This window comes from Anolis sagrei, chromosome 1 (genome assembly GCF_037176765.1).
Source record: "Anolis sagrei isolate rAnoSag1 chromosome 1, rAnoSag1.mat, whole genome shotgun sequence".
NCBI classification, from domain to species: Eukaryota; Metazoa; Chordata; class Lepidosauria; order Squamata; family Dactyloidae; genus Anolis; species Anolis sagrei.
Window position 1 is genome coordinate 252,445,690 of NC_090021.1, and position 20,261 is coordinate 252,465,950.

At 37.2% G+C, this 20,261-nt stretch overlaps 1 protein-coding gene across 7 annotated transcripts in view; it reads right to left on the reverse strand.

Moving 5' to 3' along the window:
• SBF2 (SET binding factor 2) overlaps window positions 1-20,261 on the reverse strand; it is a 265,755-nt gene that overhangs the window by 147,558 nt on the left and 97,936 nt on the right. For all 7 annotated transcript variants that reach the window (XM_060767041.2, XM_060767036.2, XM_060767031.2 and 4 more), the window contains exon 3: window positions 15,787-15,924. In XM_060767041.2, coding sequence (XP_060623024.2) covers window positions 15,787-15,924 — 138 coding nt within the window. The remainder of the gene's footprint in view (window positions 1-15,786; window positions 15,925-20,261) is intronic.

Consider the following 20,261-nt stretch of genomic DNA (forward strand, 5'->3'; position numbering starts at 1 on the left):
GCCTGGGCACACTCCAATTTGACAAGAAAAATGAGTCTTGCAAAGCCTTTTCTTGCAAAGGAAAAAGTTAGTTTTATATCATTTTCATTTAAGGAAAAAAGAAAAAAATAGCAACATTTGATGCAACAATTGTTTCATATGTTGAAAGTAAAACGTGACATCCTTTCACTCAGTCATTCTCAGTACTACTGTTTTGCTAAGTCACTTCATTATAGAGTGAAAAATCTATACAAGGAATTATTAGTAATTGATGAATGTTATATTAAAAGAGAAACACAGCAGATCATTATTTTTAGTTAATGATGATGATGATGATGATGATGATGATGATGGTGAGCCATTATTTGTGTAGAGAAGGGGAAACTTATTATTCTTTTTGTGAGTTATTTTGGACCCTACAAGAGAAAGGTAGCATATAAATGAAGTCAACCAAACACACCAACAATTACAATTTTTTTGCTAGCTGTCTGATGCACTGAATAAAAATGTGAATTTTGAGAGCAGCAAAGAATTATACAGGACTGTACTTTTGTTCTTTCAGTAAAACACCAGTAGATGGCACTGGAGATTTTTTTCCTAGCCCTTCGAGATGTTTTTCATATATGGCTGCCCCATGAGATACAGAAGTCCTTTGGCATATTTTTACTTTCTATTTGATTAAATTATTTATTCCAAATGAAGTAGGAAACTATACCATTTCTATGTAAATCAAGTTCATCTAGAAGAACAACACACTGATGTTCCTCACTCTAGATAATTCTCCGTGTATTTTCAAAGAACTTCTATAAGTGTGACAAGTCTTATTAGAGCACTAAATAGATCTAAAATTCTTTCACTATCAAAAGCATTTTCTGGACTCACATGTTTAACAATACAATAAGCCTTTATTGGCATAACATGGCAGTGAGTATAAAACATAGTACAAGTAATAAAAAAGGGCTTCTCGTTTGCTACACATTCAGTTTGCAGACTTCATTCAGGAATCTTGCCACTGAAAGGCAGCAGCTAAAGTCCTGGCAATTTAAAAGCAAAATCACTTTGTCAGAATCGCTGCGGTTCTTCAGTGAGTCTATAGCTTGTGTTAGCAGGCTGGATCTTAGCTCCTGGTAGAGTGGACAGTGCAGGAGAATATGCGGTATGGATGGACTCACATGTGAAAACATGAACTGCATCTGAACTTATATATGCCAGAAAGCAACAGTCCTCAAATGTAATATACATATTCATACTTTATATGTGGTATTTTTTTTCAGACAGGGTAATGCAGTGGTTTGAGTGTTGGATTAGAATCAGAGTTTGAATTCCCACTTGAACAACTCAACTTCTCTCAGCCTCAAAGGAAAACCATGGGCACCTCACAGTGAACAAATCTTCCAAAGAACATGCCATTCCCATAGTGTGGAAATGACTCGGAGGCACACAAGAGTAACAAGCATGGTTTTTTAAAGTTCCATGCCTTCCACTAGTTCATCTTCAGATTCTTGAGAACACTCAATTACTTTTCTCCTAAATTCAAGCAATCCAAGTAATCATGAAGGCCACGTTTAGCTTATTAGGGCAATTTTTTGAGTATTTGTTGGCTAGGTGGGCCAAGATGTGAGTCTGGTCTAATGTTGATTTCCCCTTAGCGAATCCTGCTTGTTCTGGGACAATTATTTGGTTGACCCATGATTCTAGCTTAGTTTTCAGGAGCTTGGCATACATCTTCCCCTATTATGGAGAGCAGGCTAATGGGCCGATAGTTCGTTGGATCGTTTTGGTCTCCTTTTTTGAATATTGGGACCATTATGGAGGAGGTCCATGCCTTTGGCATGTACCCCGTTTCGTTGATCCTTGTGAAGAGGTTTGCTAGTAGATTTGCCCACCACAGTGGGTTTGCCTTCAGTATTTCAGGGATAATGGCATCGCTACCTGGGGCCTTGTTTGTCTTTAGGTTGTGTATCAAGACGATGATTTCCTGAGATGTAACCGGCTCCCAGCTTGGACCCGCTAGCTCTCCACTGTCCTCGTTTTCTTGGGGAGGGTTTATTCCAGCGAACACTTTCGAGAAGTGCTCGGCCCATCTCTCTAGGGAGATATCTGCTCTTGATGGTTCATGGGGGTAGTTTGTTTTGTTTACTATTGACCAGAATTTCTTGGTGTCGTTTGATTGTGATGCCTCCAGCAGCTGCTTCCAGTCAGCTATGATGCGTGCCTTATGTTTTTGGCCCATAAGGAGCTGGAGCTGTTGCTTAGACTCTCTAATTGTTATAAGAAGGAGGGTGTTTGAAGTGGTGCGATAGCCATTGTAAAGTGAGCGAATCTGTTTATTTATCATTATGCACTCTTTGTCGAACCAGTTTTTTGGTTTGGCGGTAGGTTGCTTCAGAGTTCTTTGCCAGTCATATAGTTTCGAAGAGATAGATTTGACAAGGGATTCATACCTAATGATTGCCTCCTCGCAATCTGAGCTTTCGGTAATCCTAGCTTCCATGGACATCACTTCATTAGAGCTTAATAAGTTGAGGCACATCTCCTTCGTCCTTTCATTCCACTTCAATCTAGTATGTTGTTGATGTGATTGTTCGGGTGCAAGGATATTACCTTGCTCTAAGTCCAGGGTGAGGAGGAGGGGGAGATGATCGCTTAGTAAATAGTTTCCTACAGCAAATGAATCAATGCTGCTTGTCAAAGAGGGTGAGATCAAAAGATAGTCTATCACACTGGAACCTCTTGAAGACACAAAGGTATATTCGTCCGCGTTGGGAAATTGGATAAGCCCATTTAGCCAAAAAAGGTTAAGCTGTGTGGCCATTTTGAGCAAGCATTTCCCGGCTTGGTTGCATACTTGGTCTTTAGAGTGTCGGGCTTCTGGAGTTAGTAAGGAGTAGAAGGGGTCTTCATCCAAGCCCTCCTCTCTACCAATCCAAGTAATCATTAGCACACTTTTATGGCAACAAATGTGGAAGCCAGTGGTGCACAGATGCTATTGGAAAAGGTTAGAATTCCGTATTATTTTATTTCTACCTAAGTACTTTAGTAAGAAACCTTTCCTGGCATGAGATCCCACCCATAGATCTGACAGAAACAGATTGTCAGCAAAATGACACTTCTACCTACACAGCTAGTGCCTTGTAAAAAAGGTTGGGCGGGAGTGAGTTATGATTGCAGACGTAGTGTCAGAATTGTTATTAAGTGGTGATCTTGATGCAAAACATTTATTTAACCTCAAACTTACTTTACAGAGCATCCAATGCATGGGGAGAAGAAGGGCCATTTGTCTAATGATCTGAACATGGTTGTATGGTATTATAATCAGGTTTTGGGGGCCTGGAGAAGTCACCTAGTTAAGTATCTCGTGACATTATATCCTAAATCCATTGTTAGGCCCAATTAAAGTTCACTCACTGATTAAACAGAAACTAGGTAAGACAGCATATGTGTAATTTCCATTGAATTAATGAATCTACTCTAATTGTAACTAAAAGTTAAGGATTTACTTGCTTCTGTAATATGTATGTGTTCTGGAAAACGTACAGTGTTTTGCGTCCAAGCAATTGTCCTGCTTCTTGGCAGGGGGTTGGGCTGGATGGCCCACGAAGTCTCTTCCAACCCTATGATTCTATGATCTATGATTCTATTAAAATTTTAAATGTGCACCGGAAAAGAATGTTTTGAATTTGAATAAAGGAACAAATTACCAACCACAAGCGATTTGGCAAATATTGTGTTAGCATGGTATATGAATGGCTGAAATTATAAATTGTTCTTGAAAATGCAATTACTTTCTTAAAAGGCTAACACTTGCTAATAATGCTTCCTATGTAATTAAATAACTGTACTGAATTATTTTTCTCTTATAATTTGAGATTTTTATAATTACCATGAAATCTAACTACAGAAACTGTGCAGTTCATAGAGAAACCATGTTATAATTAGAAATTGTAATTTCACACATAGCATCCCATGCATGTGTATTTATATATAAATATCAACAATTTGATTTGGGGGGGGGGGGGGCAGGAGTCAAAACAGGCTTTTCTTTACAAAGAAAATAGCCACAAACCAATTTAATTACATCACTGAAAGTTAAATTAAAGCAGACTTCCTCAGCTTAGTGTCCTCCATAACTGTTGGACTTTTCTTGCAGTGAATCTTTAAATTATTTCTGACTTATGGTAACCATAAGGCAAAATTATCATGGGGTTTTCTTAGAAACTTTGTTAAGTCAAAGTTTGCCTTTACCTTCCTTTGACACTGAAGGAATGAAACTTGACTGGGATCACCCACTACATTCCCATACCCAAGAGGGGATTCAAGCCCTGGCCTTTAAAGTCATGGTCCAATGTTCAAAACCACTACAACACACTAACTATCACAACTCTTGAATGACCACTCCCATATTCTTCTAGTCAACACCATGGGTGTAGTAGTCTATACCTGAAGGCCATACAGAAAGGAAGACTGTAAAACAGAACTTTCGAAACTTTGTCTTGTGACGCATTACTGTGTTGTACGCAGTGTGTAGGTATGTTGCACTGATGTAACAAGAAACCTCTGAGTCTACGTAAAATAAGCAATAAATCATATATGTTACAAATATAAATTAAAGGTCTTCATGAGATTTGTTTTGTGCCCCCATATATTTATTTCAATTTATGTACGTGTCCACATCTCTTATAAGAAGTTGGTTTAACCTCCGGTTTACTAATACAACTGAATTACTCTGTTGTGAAATGATGCATGTCTAAAAAGTGTTCTAAAAATGTTTGGAAAGTTCTGCTGTAGCATATTAATGATTAAATGAATGTAATATGATTACTCAGCATTTTAGACAATTACAAACCCATATATGGTTATTAAAGGAAACATCATTGCAGCACACTTATACAAACCACAATAAAAATCAAAGGATGACACATGTCCTTTAATTTGCAACATTCCTAACATTGTTTAAACAAATACAAATGACACAATTAACTGTAAACAATGCTCCAAGCTTCCAGTTAGTGTGCATTCTCTCTCCTGATTTCTTAACATCTGTGGTAAATTCTTCATGGCATCATCTTTCATTAGAAGTTGGAGGAAATGACACTTCATGTACAGACTGTCATAACCTCAAATTTAAAAAAATCCCTCTATAGTAGGCAACAACCTAAGGGTTTTCATTCCCAGTTTGAGATCTAATGATACTATGATCCCAGGAACCACAATGGTAAATTATTTGAAGATTGTAGGATACCAGGTATCATAGCTTCTTTATTAAATTATACACAAAACTCACAAAGATATACCAAATATTTTTATGACTAGGCTAAAGGGGAAGTCCTTATCAAACTTATCTGTTTATCCTGCTATATCAGTCACTCCTATTTATATCACACTTATCAACCCAAAACAGGTTTCAAGACAGCTAAGAGTAATCCAGCCAGCCATTTATCCAATTAAATACTCACTTAAAATGAACAATTATAAGATGATTAATACTATAATATAATAAATAACATCCACTCTGGAAGGAAATGCCTCTGCCTGCTAATAGAAGGCCAATAAAGAAGGAACTGATAGTAGAATGTATTAATGCTAATATTTTTATTAACCTATTTCTCTTAGTGATTGATGTTCCACACCAGTGAACACATAACTGTGGAAACTCTTTCTGCACAATTAAGTTATCTGAAAAGAAATATGGACCTATTTGATATTTTCTAGCTGCAATGGTAGAACCATGAGTAAAGCTCGAAAAAGTTATTTCCATGCCAGATTTTAGAATCTTGGGGAAACTGCGATGTGATCATTCCTTCATGCAATAATTACACATGCTACACTTTGCATTGGCTTATTCTGATCACATAGAAGACATGACATTTCTCCAATAGCTCCAATTCTCCCATTCCCTAGATTTTTTAATACTCTGAGATTGGAAGAGGGATAGTATTTCTCAGAAGATATTGTCTTAAAAGATTGGTTGAGGGCAGCTATTCAATATGAAGACAGCAGTATGTGTTAAATCAATTGTCTTTAGACATAAGGAGAATTTCCCCACATATCTACATTTAGCACAGGAAGGTATACTGAAGATAGGATTCGGACATTTTTGCATATCTCACACAGTAAATTCATGAAATGATAGTAGCTGTTCAACAATTGATACATACACTGGCAATGCTCATCCAAGTTAAAGGTAGTACTATCTTTCAAGATTCTCCTGATTATAATTAGCATGGGAATTCCAGAAAATTTACTGTCGTCATATTTAAGGAGACATTTCTTCAGAATGTTGCTGGTGGTTATGTGGTGATAGTGCTGTTTAAATTGTTTTTCTATGTTAATTTTAATCCAACCCCAGGGGTCCCCTGTTGGAAGAGGGAAAAGGCTTTTAGGAGCGAGGGAGCAGGGGGAGGGGAAAGAAGAGGAGGGAGAAAGAGAAGGAAACTGCGGAGTCCCTCAAAATATTTTGCGGAGCCCCAAGAGAACCACTGTTCTAGAGAATTACAACTGGACTGCACTAGAAAAAGGCAAAGGGGTATAAGAATTTTAGTCTGGGTGTACAGTTTTAAGTGAGTAAGGAAGTGGCTGATAATTACGTGGAATATTATATAATTAAATTTGGTTAAAGATATGTTTTGATATGGTTGGCTTTTTGTTTATTCTATATTTGACCAATTATCACATGTGGGGGATCTAATTAATTGAGCAAATAGATTTAATGGAGTTATTCCAGGCCCGTAGCCAGGATTTTGATTCGGGGGGGGGTAAGTTTGTTTTGGGGGGGTTAAGTCTGAGTGAAAGAGGGTCTACCCTAGCAAACCTTTTTTATCGTTACCCCAATACTCCAATGCCTATGGGATATATTGAGCATGGTGATCAGATCATGATAATAATAAGCATAACAGTTTAAATAATGCACCAGTAAGGCCTTTTCGTGAGCCACCATGAGCCCCCCAAGCCCCCCCCCCCCCCCGGCTACATGCCTGAGTTATTCATAAAGGTTTTACAGTGTGATTGTCTGTTTCAGTATGTTTTTGGAAGACAATAGCTAAATCCATGAAATTAATCATGGGTGGGCAACCCCTGGATGTTAGAAATTACTTTAGCAACCTGGAACATACTGGGGATTCTCCTTAATGCCCTCACTGAATTAGTTGTGCTGGTGGTGAACAAGCATTATTTTTCTTTTAAACAAGGTACACATGCTATGTGTGCCTTGTCTACCTGAAGAATCAACTTTCCAGATTCCACATGAGGGCTACGTGTCTTATCTAAGAAGTAAAACAGCATTTTCAGAAGTTGTCAAGTTGCAACAAATGTCACAACAATAGGAATCCCATGGAGGAAGGAGGAAGGAACAAAAAGCCTAAGCAAAATACATAAGCATTTAAATAAAATAAAATAAAACCTGAGTTCCCTCTTTACGTAATTCTATAAAGCCTTTGCAGAATAAATTATTCTAAAAATAATGCAGTTTTTCTATGTGTGTCTGAAGTATGGATAATAATACACTTAACAAGAACAAGATTATTTTATCAATCTGGATTTGTTAAATCCAAGAAATTCCTAGAAAATAAAAGCTGGACAAATTTGCAACTGGAAGTATTTATGCAACTTACCATTATCAGAAGTCCCTACCTAAGTGGATAATGACTTCAAACACATGACTTTTAAACTTCTTTGCATTACAAATGCTAACAATATATGCATTCTCTGAATACAATGTATAAAGCTGGAAGATCATAGCTGATTTTTTAAACAACACTTTATAACTCCGTACTCTCCCACAGAAGACTGGCATGATATAGTGGCATATTAATACATATAGTTACAGTTACAAACATCCAAGTTACAAACAACTCACAGTTAGGAATGGGGATGAGACAACAGGAAGTGAAAGAAATCTATCTCTAGGAAGAGAAATTCACATGTTACTATGGGGAAAGGTGTTTCCTCTGAAGCTTTCTCACCAATCCTTGTTTCCACAACAAGCCAACTTTTTCATAATTAAATTATTAGAGGCAGAAAGTGTGGCAAAATCTTCTGAACAGGGTCACACAGAAGCAAAACAAACACCACAGGGGTGTTAACCCTTCCATCCTTACACACACACACACAGAGTGAGTGAGAGAGAGACATCACACTTTCTGTCCCTGTGATAATTTAATTTTGAAAAAATGGCTTGCTGTGGAAAGCTGTCTAGTTGAAACAAATGTGATAACAATTGTTATTAAGTTGAATTTGTTTGTAAGTTGGAACAGGTACATTTTTCAGTGTAACTTCATACATACGTATGTATGTATGTGTACAGGCGTGTGTGTGTGTGTGTGTTTGTGTGTGTGTGTGTGTGTGTGTGTATATATATATATATATATATATATAGTTACACTGAAAAAATTTACCTATTCCGATGTATAAACAAATTCAATTTATGGACAAACCTACAAAACCTATCTTGTTCATAACTTCGGGACTACCTGAATTGCCACTGTAGGCCTAATTGCCAACCTCCTCTGTTCCTTTTACATTTCAGACTGGTAGATCAACTCTATCATACTGTTTGTTAACTAGCTGAAACATTATACATATGAATGATTCCATGTAGGCTAAGTGCATTTGGGAATACCAACATTGAGCATATCAACAACAAATGTAATTAAGAATAGTACTATTTTGAGCAATAGTACTGTGCTTCTTTTGTTAAAAGGCTATTACTCCAGATTCTAAACATATGCATTCTAAAAATAATATTAACTGAGAAGAGAAAGGTTTAATTAATATCACACAGCTGGTGTTCTCAAAGAACAATTTGAAAACTAAGGGAGTTTCATAATCCTAATCCTAGAATATTAAGACTTGCATAAAATAATAAGTAAATCTTAATAATACTAATCTAGGAATAGGGAATCATCATGAAAATATCAAAACAGCTGTAACAACTGATGAGATAATGGCCAAGATCCTATACTGAAAATGCAAAGTGTAAATCTCTGCAAGTGAAATTACACACATATTTTGGAACCCAGCCTGATGTTGAATCGCAACACTGTGCAACTATGGGCCCTTCCACACAGCCATATAACCCAGAATATCAAGGCAGAAAATCCCATAATATCTGCAGATAATGTGGGGTTTTATTCAGCTGTGTGGAAGAGGCCTAAGTGGGAAGCAAATGTATATATTATACACTCTGTTCATGCCCATATGTGCAAGAAAATTTCATGCCCATCTGCATGCAAAATGGCAACAAACAAACAACTCTGCTTCTTCAATCTTGAACTGATTGTGTAGATTCTGTATCAGACAAAATGCTCAACTCTTTCTGTAAGGAAACTCATGCATGATTCTGGACCAGTTCGGATAGCACACGTTAAAAATAACACAATACATGGGAATGTTTTTATTTTACAATTTTAAAGGCTGTTACTGGTAGATATAGTGATACTGTTTCAATAGCTGAGTAACAACCGATGAACATTTTTTTCTGCAATGTGTTGAATGATATAACTATCAGCACAGATAAACACACAGCAGGTTAATGGCCTGTAATTAATCTTTTATTATATACCTACAGTTATGCTTAGGGGCATGAATCTTTTATGCTTTGTAAAATAAAAACAAAGGAAAACCATTTTCTAAAATAGACTTTATCATATTAAAATATATGATGTTTGTTCTTATAATAATAGTGAAGAACTAATATTTGGAAAAGTTATAGCAGCACTTTATGTGCTCCCTGGTCAGTACACTGCCAGAAACTGAAAGTGACACTAGAGCCTTCAGAATGTAAAACATTAATGAGAAATTAAGCCTGGAAGGATGCCCTTGCATTCAAGATATGGGCATGGACAAGAACGTAACCTATGAAAGGTGAAACCTTAAAAATAGACATTTCCTCACCGTTTGATTATATGAGATCTATTACCAAAAACAGCAATGGCAATTAAGAAACCTTATTTCTATTTCTATATCCTCAAGTGCTTGAACACATGAATCAAGACTTGAAGCAGGGGTCAGTAATTCTGGACGTCTTTCAAAGCACATGTCCCAGGAATGTCCTCACTGGAGACGCTTAAGTGTGCTGCTGCTCCTCATCACCAGCATGTTTTTCCTTTGGCCCATAGATGTATGGTGGATGAAAAAATAAAGCTGATGAGCAAGAAGACCAAATGTCATCCATCTTTGCTTACTTCCTATCTTCCTTTCTCTATGCCATAAAAATTACCATTTGGTGTTGTGGTCATCAAGAAATGTACACACGTATCAAAACGTATCTGAAATCAGACATATCTTATGATGGCCAGTAATTTTGATGATTTTAAACAGGTGTGAGATAACTGAAGTGCAAATTAGTTTGTCTATGCCAATTAGCCAGAACCAAATGAAGCCTTGGAATATCAGGTGTTCAGAACTGGAAATCATAATCAGCAACATCAGATAGTCATTATACTTCCCATATCCTTCTTATGAACATTCAGAAAAATCTCAATGGTCATGACTACAGCTTCCTATTCCTGCTTCTTCTTTTTTTTGGAGGGGGTGGGGGGAGAAGATTGAGATATCAAATGTAATTTAACATCAGTATGCATTTTTAAAAAATACACCAAATTATAAAATATATTCTGCTAATATAAATCAGTTCAAGGTTGATAAACAATTTCCTATCAAGTGGAGCTAATCTGCTAAATTATTCATGGACCTATCTTTTTTCCTTGTCATTTAGTTGGAAATGAATAAAGGGAACTTTGTGTAAAATTAAACACTAAATAATCTTGAAATTCTACTCACTGAAATCCATCCCATGAATTATTCCCATTAATAATACAGTTGAATAACTTTTTTGACATCAGCAAAACTTCCTGCACAAGGTCAGCTGCATCAGTGACATGAAAGATAGCAGTTTTAAAAATTATTTAATTTGTTAATATTACATTTTCACTGTAGGGGATGGAGGATCTGGCAGAATTTTCTGTCTCAGATGGCAAACCGACTTTAGAAACCTTCTATATAATCCATCTTTGACTATAATGGTAGCATGCCATTTGCTGCTCCCTTTTGGGTAGCAAAATGTCGAGCTATTTCTGTCCTTGTCTTTATATATATATATATATATATATATATATACACACATACACATACACACTTCAGAAGTAGACCTCAGGACAGTACACATTAATCTAAGGAAAACTGCAAAATATTAGCCACTTCAAAAAAGAGGAAACAATTTCTAAAAAATAGGGGAAGATTTCAATTAAGAATATAGTCAGACTATAAGTGAACAAAAAACTATTGTGAACACCATGTGTGTCAAAGCAGTGTGTAAGAGATGAAGAAGGGGCTGAATTTTAATTAATCACATGCACATAGTTCAAAAAGCATCATGTTTCCTTAGCTATAATGCACTTAAACTATGTGAATAAGCCTTTAGTAGCCAAGTTCACATTAAATCAAACACAGCCTTTGCATGTCATGGAAATGCAAACAAAGATTTTAAATTAATGAGCTACTTATAAAAATATTTAAGATATCTAAGTCATTCAGTGACTGGAAAAACAAATGAAGCAAACAAAAGATTGAAATAAGATCCTAACAATTCTAGTATTTAAATTCTGAATACCTATTATGTAAAACAAAATGTATTTAAGATGAATGTGTTAGGAGAGAAATAAGATAATAAAGACTTGTGTCCATGTTTTGCTGTCAAATATTTCATCCCAATGCAGTAGAAAAATGTTCCAGAACAGTTTGACCTTGGGTAGAGAATAAGCAAGCCAAAGCAAACAAACCCCACCTCATCTAAATGTGAAGAAAAACAGACATAAATCAAAAAGATTTTAATCAACTGTAATCAAATTCTGATTAAATAATTTTGTACAATGTATTCACTGAGTTTTTGCTAACATTGATACCTTATAGCATACATAAATTCAGCCTGAAAAATGTTGTTCTCAAAGTAAGTTCAGTGTACAGTATGTTTTACTATACTTCTTTAGACCACTAATGAAATACAAAAGCAGTGACATAAAATGCAAATACATTAATAGAATTGTTAACAAGAGAAAATAAAGTTTATATGATAAAACAAAAAACAAAGAGGGCATTTCAAAGGTACCCTGAAAATGCTTTATTGGTCTGACATGTATTGGTCCTGTGACTCTATTTCAGTGGCAAATGATATTTCATAAATTTAAATTTGGCAAGGCAATGTCTGGATCCTTCTGGGCCACTGATATAAAAGATGATACCAGCTGTTTAATATGTCAGCTACACTCAGAATAAATTTCTACCACTAGGGCACCAGATCCTGTCTGATCTTGGACTCTAAATAGGGTTGCCTCTGGTCAGTACTTGGAATGCAAACCACCAATGAACACCATGTGCTGTAGGCAATGTTTCATAGAAAGGAGCTGGCAAAACCATCTCTGAGTATTTTCTGACTCATAAAACCCTAAGACATTTATGGGCTGCCATAAGTCAATAGATAAATTGAAGGCACATTTACACACACAAACACACACACATGATCCAGCTCACAGAAACAGTAGAACTCATTTTTAATTACTTGTGGAATCCACACCAATAAAGAACAAACAAGGTCAACACATTACATATTGTGTCATATATACATAGGGGCTGGTCAGTGTGCTCCGAGGAGGCTGAACACTACCTTCCTTATCAGACTATCAGAGCCACCAAAACAGTATTGCCCATTTAGCATTCTTACAGTCATTTATTTTAAAGGATTTGCTTTAAGACATTTTATCTACTGCTAATTTATCTTATCTACCCGCTTCATAGGAAATCTGATGCAAAACAGGAGATTTTGTTGTTGAGTTCCAGGGTCAGAGAAGCAGGTGGCGGAAACAGAAGTACGGCCTGCTTTAGGGGAGCGTGCTTGCTCCATCAATGTTTAAAATATACACAAATGATCAGCCAATACCGGAAGGGACAGAGAGTTTATCTATGCTGACGATTGTGCCATCACCACTTAAGAGCGGAGCTTTGAAATGTTTGGACAGAAGCTTTCTGAAGCTTTAGGTGCTCTTACTGCCTAGTACAGGGAAAACTAACTGATTCCTAGTCCATCTAAAACACAGACATGTCCTTTTCATCTCAAGAACAAACAAGTATCTCGAGCTCCCAGGATTACCTGGGAAGGAATCCCACTGAGCACTGCAGCACACCAAAATACCTAGGAGTCACTCCAGACTGTGCTCTGGCTTACAAGAAGCACTGCTTGACTATCAAGCAAAAAGTGGGTGCTAGAAATAATATCATATGAAAGCTGACTGCCACAACTTGGGGATTACAACCAGATATAGTGAAGACATCTGCCCTTGCGCTTTGTTACTCTGCTGCTGAGTACGTATGCCCAGTATGGAATACATCTCACCACGTTAAAACAGTGGATGTGGCTCTTACTGAGACATGCCGCATTACCACAGGATTACGCCCAACACTGATGGAGAAATTATACTGTTTAGCCAGTATTGTACCACCTGATATCTGCCAGGCAGTAGCAGCCAGCAATGAAAGGACCAAGCCATTGACATCTCCAGCTCATCCTCTGTTTGGATATCAGCCACCATGCCAACAACTTAAATCAAGAAACAGCTTCCTAAAATCTACAGAGATACACATAGGAATACCTCAGCAAGTGAGAGTCCAAAAGTGGCAGGTAGAAACCAAGAACCTCAATCAGTAGCTGATACTGGATGAGAAATTCCCTCCTGGGCACACAGAAGACTGGGTGACTTCAAAGGCAATGAATAGACTACGCTCTGGTACCACGAGATGCAGAGCCAATCTTAAGAAATGGGGCAATTAAGTGGAATCCACAATATGCAAGTGTGGAGAAGAGCAAACCACAGTGCAATGCAGTCTGAGCCCTGCCACAATGCAGTCTGAGCCCTGCCACATGCACAATGGAGGATCTTCTCACAGCGACACCAGAGGCACTTGAAGTGGCCATCTTCTGGTCAAAGGAAATTTAGCATAATGCCAAGTTTTTAACTGTATGTGTTGTTCTTATACATTATAATAGTATTCTCAATTTGCTTCTGACAGAATAAATAAATAAATCTACTGACAGACTATTTTTATACTATAATCTATTTTAAATGTTAAGCCAACAAACTAAACGTTTACTTTATACATGAGAAACATCACCCAGAACATAGTAAAGGATCTGAATCTTTTGGCAAGATAATCATTTCTAGAACTTGTTTGACTAGATGCACTAAAAATTATCCTGAATTGGCAGGTGTTTAAAATAAAAGGCAATGAAAACACAGTGAGATGAAATGAAATAACGGATATATAAATTACGTTAATGTTTAAATGTCAAGAAACATTACATCTTGTAGTACTGATCCGGATGGAGGTGTCAAACTGATTAACAGTTGCAATATACTAAAACAGACCATGTGACTTTGCTCATACCTATTTTCTTTTCTTTTTATAAGCTGTTCCCAGCTTTTTGATGGTGCCAAACATCATCAGTTGGTCTATCAGTTTGATTCTGTTATTTATGAAGAGATTAAACACTGCTGCCTTGATGTAGAGCGGATTTTAAGCAAGGTTTTAAAATTAAACAAGTTTTTAGAAATGAGCACAGTAGATTATATGAAATGTAGTATCATCTTAGATCATTCTATAATTTACTAACTCAACTAATGACAAATGTTACTTACTATAGCTCATGTTCATGCATAAAATTGTAAGGAAAGGAACTGAGTCATAATCAAGCGAAGTCAAAATGGAATGTTGGAAGAAAATAGTTACAATCACTATTTTAAAAAATCACAAATTATCTTGATCTCTGGAGTCCCCCTGTAAAGATTCAAAATACTATGTTATATATAAATTACTTGAAATTCCAGTTGTGGTGCATTACTTCAACAACTTCTTTTGAACTTATTCTAATGAAACAAGTATTAGGAAGAAAAATATTTTAAAGGAGAATTGCCAAGCAGGTTACAACCAAAATCTTAATCCAGCTTTTATATTTTAAGGAGCACATTTATTGATCTAAATATACATGTGGGGTTCTAAAAATGCATTTTAAATCCAAAAATGATTAAGCAAGCAATCAGACGGAAGGTGTATCTTATAATTATGCAAGCATGCACAGATTAATAGCATGCAAACCAGCACAATATGATTTCTTTATAAATGCCTTTAAGTTTAAATGGAATAGTGTTACAATAGTACAATATATTGTTACATAATATACTTAACATTTCACAGTAATTTTGAAAGATATGGGTATCCAGCAGAGGGAGTAGTATTTTTCAATTAAAATATAAACATAGAACCAATACTTTATAATAACCAGAAATAAAGCAAAAAAAAGCAACTATTAAGTACCATGTTGACTGACTTTGAATAAATACAAACATAATATGTAAGCTAATCACCTTAGTAAAGCTTTAAAGGAAATGGAGCCAGCAACCCTTGCTTGTTTCCACCACCATTTCTCCACCCAGGCATTCAAAAAGTCCAGAAGTGGTGCCTTGGTGAAGAGAGTAGAGGGGATAAGGGCTTATGTCAGGTTCTCCTGGGATGGAGTTAGCTCTCATTTTTCCCCATTCTGCTCAGAGAAAGGGAGATTCCCTTTTGAGAAGAGTTAAGGTACAGTATTTACACCAACCCATGGATAAGTTAATCCAAGTTTTTTGGATCAATTTTATGACTACAATTTCTAGACGTATACATGAGAATATAAGGTAATTTTACAAACAAGCCACAAGGCCAACCAGGATGATAATGATACTCCACTATTTGCTCCTTTCCCCTTAAAAAACATACATGTACCTGTAAATTGATCTCTGCTTCATAGAAAGTCAGACAAGAGCAGTAGTGTCGTTCTGAGTTTATATCGGTCAAAACCACCACAAAGAAGGTAGGTTGCTTCCTCTCTTTTGACAGATGCCATCCTCCGGGCTGACAAAACTATGGGGAAAGAAAGTGCATGTTTAGTTTAACAAAAGACCACATCAGAAAACAAAAATAACTGCCTGTAAAACTATTACACAAGGATTATAGAAAACAATATTGATATTTTCCTATGCAACTACTTAGCAGATCTTGAATTCAAACTCCAACTTTGAAACCATTTATCAGCTATTTCATTTTTTGTTTGGTTACAGTACAGACAGCTGTAGTAATATCACTAAGTTCTGTAATTCTGGCAATAGCCACAGTTTTCTGTGCAGGTGCTCTCTCCTCCGCAAGAAAATGGCACATCAACAATATTAAGGGAGAAGCCATTCAAGTCAACAGCGTTTGGGTAGAAATGGGGAAAATGCGCCACATGGGCTGGGTGTGGCCCCTGAGTCTCATTTTGTGGCCTCCAAACCCTAATGAGTCCCTATACCATGATCAGCCAAAATGTGAAAAAAGAGTAAATATTCATTCAAACTGCTACAAAATATGGCACTTTAAATTGCCTGGTCCCAATTACCCACACAACTCGCTTCAAAAAATTGGAATTAAGCTAAATTTAGGCTGTTATGTGGACCAGAAGTGGCATCACTTCCTGTTGCACCAGGATACTTTGGGTCGGGGTGGGAGGCAGCTCTCTCCACCTCCCTGCTCTCTCTCTCTCTCTCTCTCTCTCTCTCTCTCTATATATATATATATATACATACTTGCATTCTGAGAGCTGATGAATCTCTCTGTTTCAAGAATTCAAACCCTGTGCCAGTCAGCAATAAATGTACAATATAACACATTACTTAGCAATATCAAAATAAGTATTTATGTAGTCCTAATACTAAAAAAAAAAAAAAATATCAGGATGCAAAATAGAATGCAACATAGGAGAAACATGGGAGAGATATTAACGATTCTACTTCTATTTTTGTCATAGAATAGAAAATTATATTCTGGTTCTTATAAATATTTCAATGTCACTGAGCATTTCATCTACCACATATGCAAAAATAATATACCTTATTGTGTACACAAGCCTATTATTGCATCCAAATATTATCATAATTTTCATTCTATGTTCAAAGGTGAAACTGTACTCAAATTCAGAGATTATTAAGCACAATGTGCAGACTAATCCAGGTAACGTGACACTTGCATAACATGATATAATTTGGTAATTGAGAACAAGTCCCAAGAAATAGTGGTACAGTGAATTTGTAACATTAACTTTGTTAAGCCAATAGGTATTTTAATCACTGCTTTAATGAGATTTTTCTTTTTTTAAATAGCCAAAGCTTATTTGCTCTATAAATCCTTAGGAGACCCTCTTGTTCAGCATACATCAAGTATCTTTCTGGATTATATCATAATCCGGAGTTCAGGAAAACAACAATAACATGAAGCAGACAGAATTGAAACTTTGTGATATCTATAAAGGACCAAATCTAAGTAAATGTAAGCATTATTCCAACATGGAAAATTACATAAGGCTACTGTGATTTGCACTTAAACATTTCTCTTTTCTAATTTAACTGACAGTAGTAAAGAACATTTAGTATTTATTTCATCTCTAAGTGACCATTCACCTTCCAAAGAAGCACAATATGTAAACGCTGGCTCATTATAAATAGTAACTCTTATTGACACTTCCCAGTAAGAATTAGAATGAGAGATAATTATAGTAACCTATTTCAGATTTGTTCGAATTATTTTCAGTTCAGTAGGCAGGTTAATGTAAATTGATGTGTTGACATACTAAAAGACACAAAAACGAGTTATAAAGCTTGATATTTATTATCAGATGTAATATAGCACTAAAATAAGATAATCTCCAAATCAAAATATACTTCTTTAAAAAAAATCCAACAACACAAAATCATACTTATTTGACATCATGATTCTTACAACTACAGTCTATTACAGAACTCTAATTGAACATACTGATAATACTTTTATTAGCTCCACAAAGGTTTCCGTGTAAAGGTTTCTATGGAACTGAAGTATTGCATATCACAGTGCTGCCACCTACAGCAAACAAACCTAGCAAACCAAGACCATACAACTGTTATAATTCAGCTATAACAAGTCCAGCTTTGGTAAAGTCCTTTAGCAAATGTACAGCGTAAAAAGCCAATAGTGTGTATATGAAGATATATGGTTCTACAAGTAGACATAGAATCACAATACAAGCAACCACTGAATTATGAACATCGGCCTTACATACAACTCATATGTACAAATGGAGACTATGTACAGCAGAGGTTCCCAGCCACAGCCAATATAGGGAAGGTGGGAGGTGGGAGGGAAGGAGATCCACCGAATGGCTGTGGTGGCCATTAATAGGCTGTAAAACGAACAGGAGTATAGTTGTCACCCTGTTGGCAGCAGAGATTACCTCAACTCAGCTGTGGCAGCAGGCAGGCATGAGAGGTGGTTGTGAGTGGACTGTGAGAGGGATGGCTGCTTCTTGGGGGGGGGGGGACTCCCCTCGCCATTTGCGGTGCTATAGGTGGGTGCAGACGCAAGTGCACTGACTAGCAGTGCACACTGGGCCTCTTCCAAGGTGGCCACAACCATTCCTGGCTCCTCCCACTCCTCAGACTCCAAATCTGAGCCCTGAAGATCCCTTACTCACAACAAAAGGGTGTTTTTTGGCGTTGTACCCCTTAAGCTTCTGGACTAGGTGGGGGAGGGGGAATGTATCTCTTCTAACTTACATACAAGATCCACTTCTTGTTAAAATTACTTTATTGCCCAGTGGGCCTGGCCCCTTTCACTCTAATAGATAGCTTTCAGACAAAATGGAAACTTATGCTGCAGGAGAAGCTGAGAAGCTTGGGGTTTACACCTCAAACACCTTAAACACTTGGATATGACAATGCTAAATCTGCCAATAAGCAAAGGCAACCTAGAAATATTTAAAGTAAATAAAAAGGATCCCAGCCAAGCTCTCTGATTCTGCCAGTCCACCTGTTAGTACCAACCAGGACCCAGAATTTGTATTTTAAATGCTCACTGTTAGTAACAATGTTTATAGTGCCGCGACTTTAATACAATTTTTTTCTTTAACCTTCAAAATGGGAGCAGTTCTAAAGAGATTTCACAGAGAACAGAAACTCTTGTAATTGCCATTTACCATTATTTAAATAAAAAAGAGCCCAAAATATGTAACTTAAAAAGAAATATAGCTCTACACTGTAGGGTGAACACTTCGAGCCACGAGGAGAGGCAAGTTAGAAATAAAATTATTATTATTATTATTATTATTATTATTATTATTATTATTTGAAACACAACAAGATGAGTCCACAGCAGACACTCTGCTGGCTGTTGAATTGGATCACACGTCAGACACTTCCCAAGTATCTAGGACGGTATGATGTATCAGTGAATAATGCGTGCAGATCCCAGTAAGGTGGCCTTTTGCAACTGGCAGGTGGTAATCTTGTGAGCGCCAATTGTGTTTAAGTGCAGGCCAAGGTCTTTAGGCACTGCACTCAGTGTACTGATCACCACTGGGACCACCTTGACTGGCTTGTGATAGAGTCTTTGCAGTTCGATCTTTAAATCCTCATATCATGTCAGCTTTTCTAGTTGTTTCTCTTCAGTGGGTTGTTGTAGGTTTTTTCGGGCTATAGGGCCATGGTCTAGAGGCATTTTCTCCTGATGTTTCGCCTGCATCTATGGCAAGCATCCTCAGAGGTAGTGAAAGCCTTCGACAATCTATAGGTTGCTCACCTGTAACCATGGTTTCCTGAGTAGTCACCTGTGAATTCGCACATATGATATCTCAGCGCTTGCGCAATAACTTTTGGAACCTTCTAGAAATGAAGAAAAAACGCTTGACTCCTAGCTGGCCCCACCCACCTCGCCCCGAGTATAAGTAGCCCGTGGGAGGGGCCAGCCGTCAGTTCTTTTCCGCCCCAGAGCAAACAGAACGCGGGCATGACACTCGAGGGGAGGACGGGTGGGGATGTGCGAATTCACAGGTGACTACTCAGGAAACCATGGTTACAGGTGAGCAACCTATAGTTTCCTGTCGTAGTCCCTGTGAATCGCACATATGATAGATTAGCGAGCTCCTAACCTTGGATGGTGGGCGTCATGCCACCGCGGAGAACAAGACAGCTCTACCGAACTGTGCGTCTCTCCTGGATACGACATCCATCTTGTAATGGGTGACAAAAGAGAGGGGGGACGACCATAAGGCCACCCGGCAAACTACGTCCAACGGGACGCCCTTCCAGTGAGCTGTGGATGTAGAAACGGACCTCGTCGAGTGGCCCCTCACCGGGAGAGGCAATTGGGTGCCAGCCATGCGGTAGGCGAGTTGGATCGTGGATACGATCCATGAA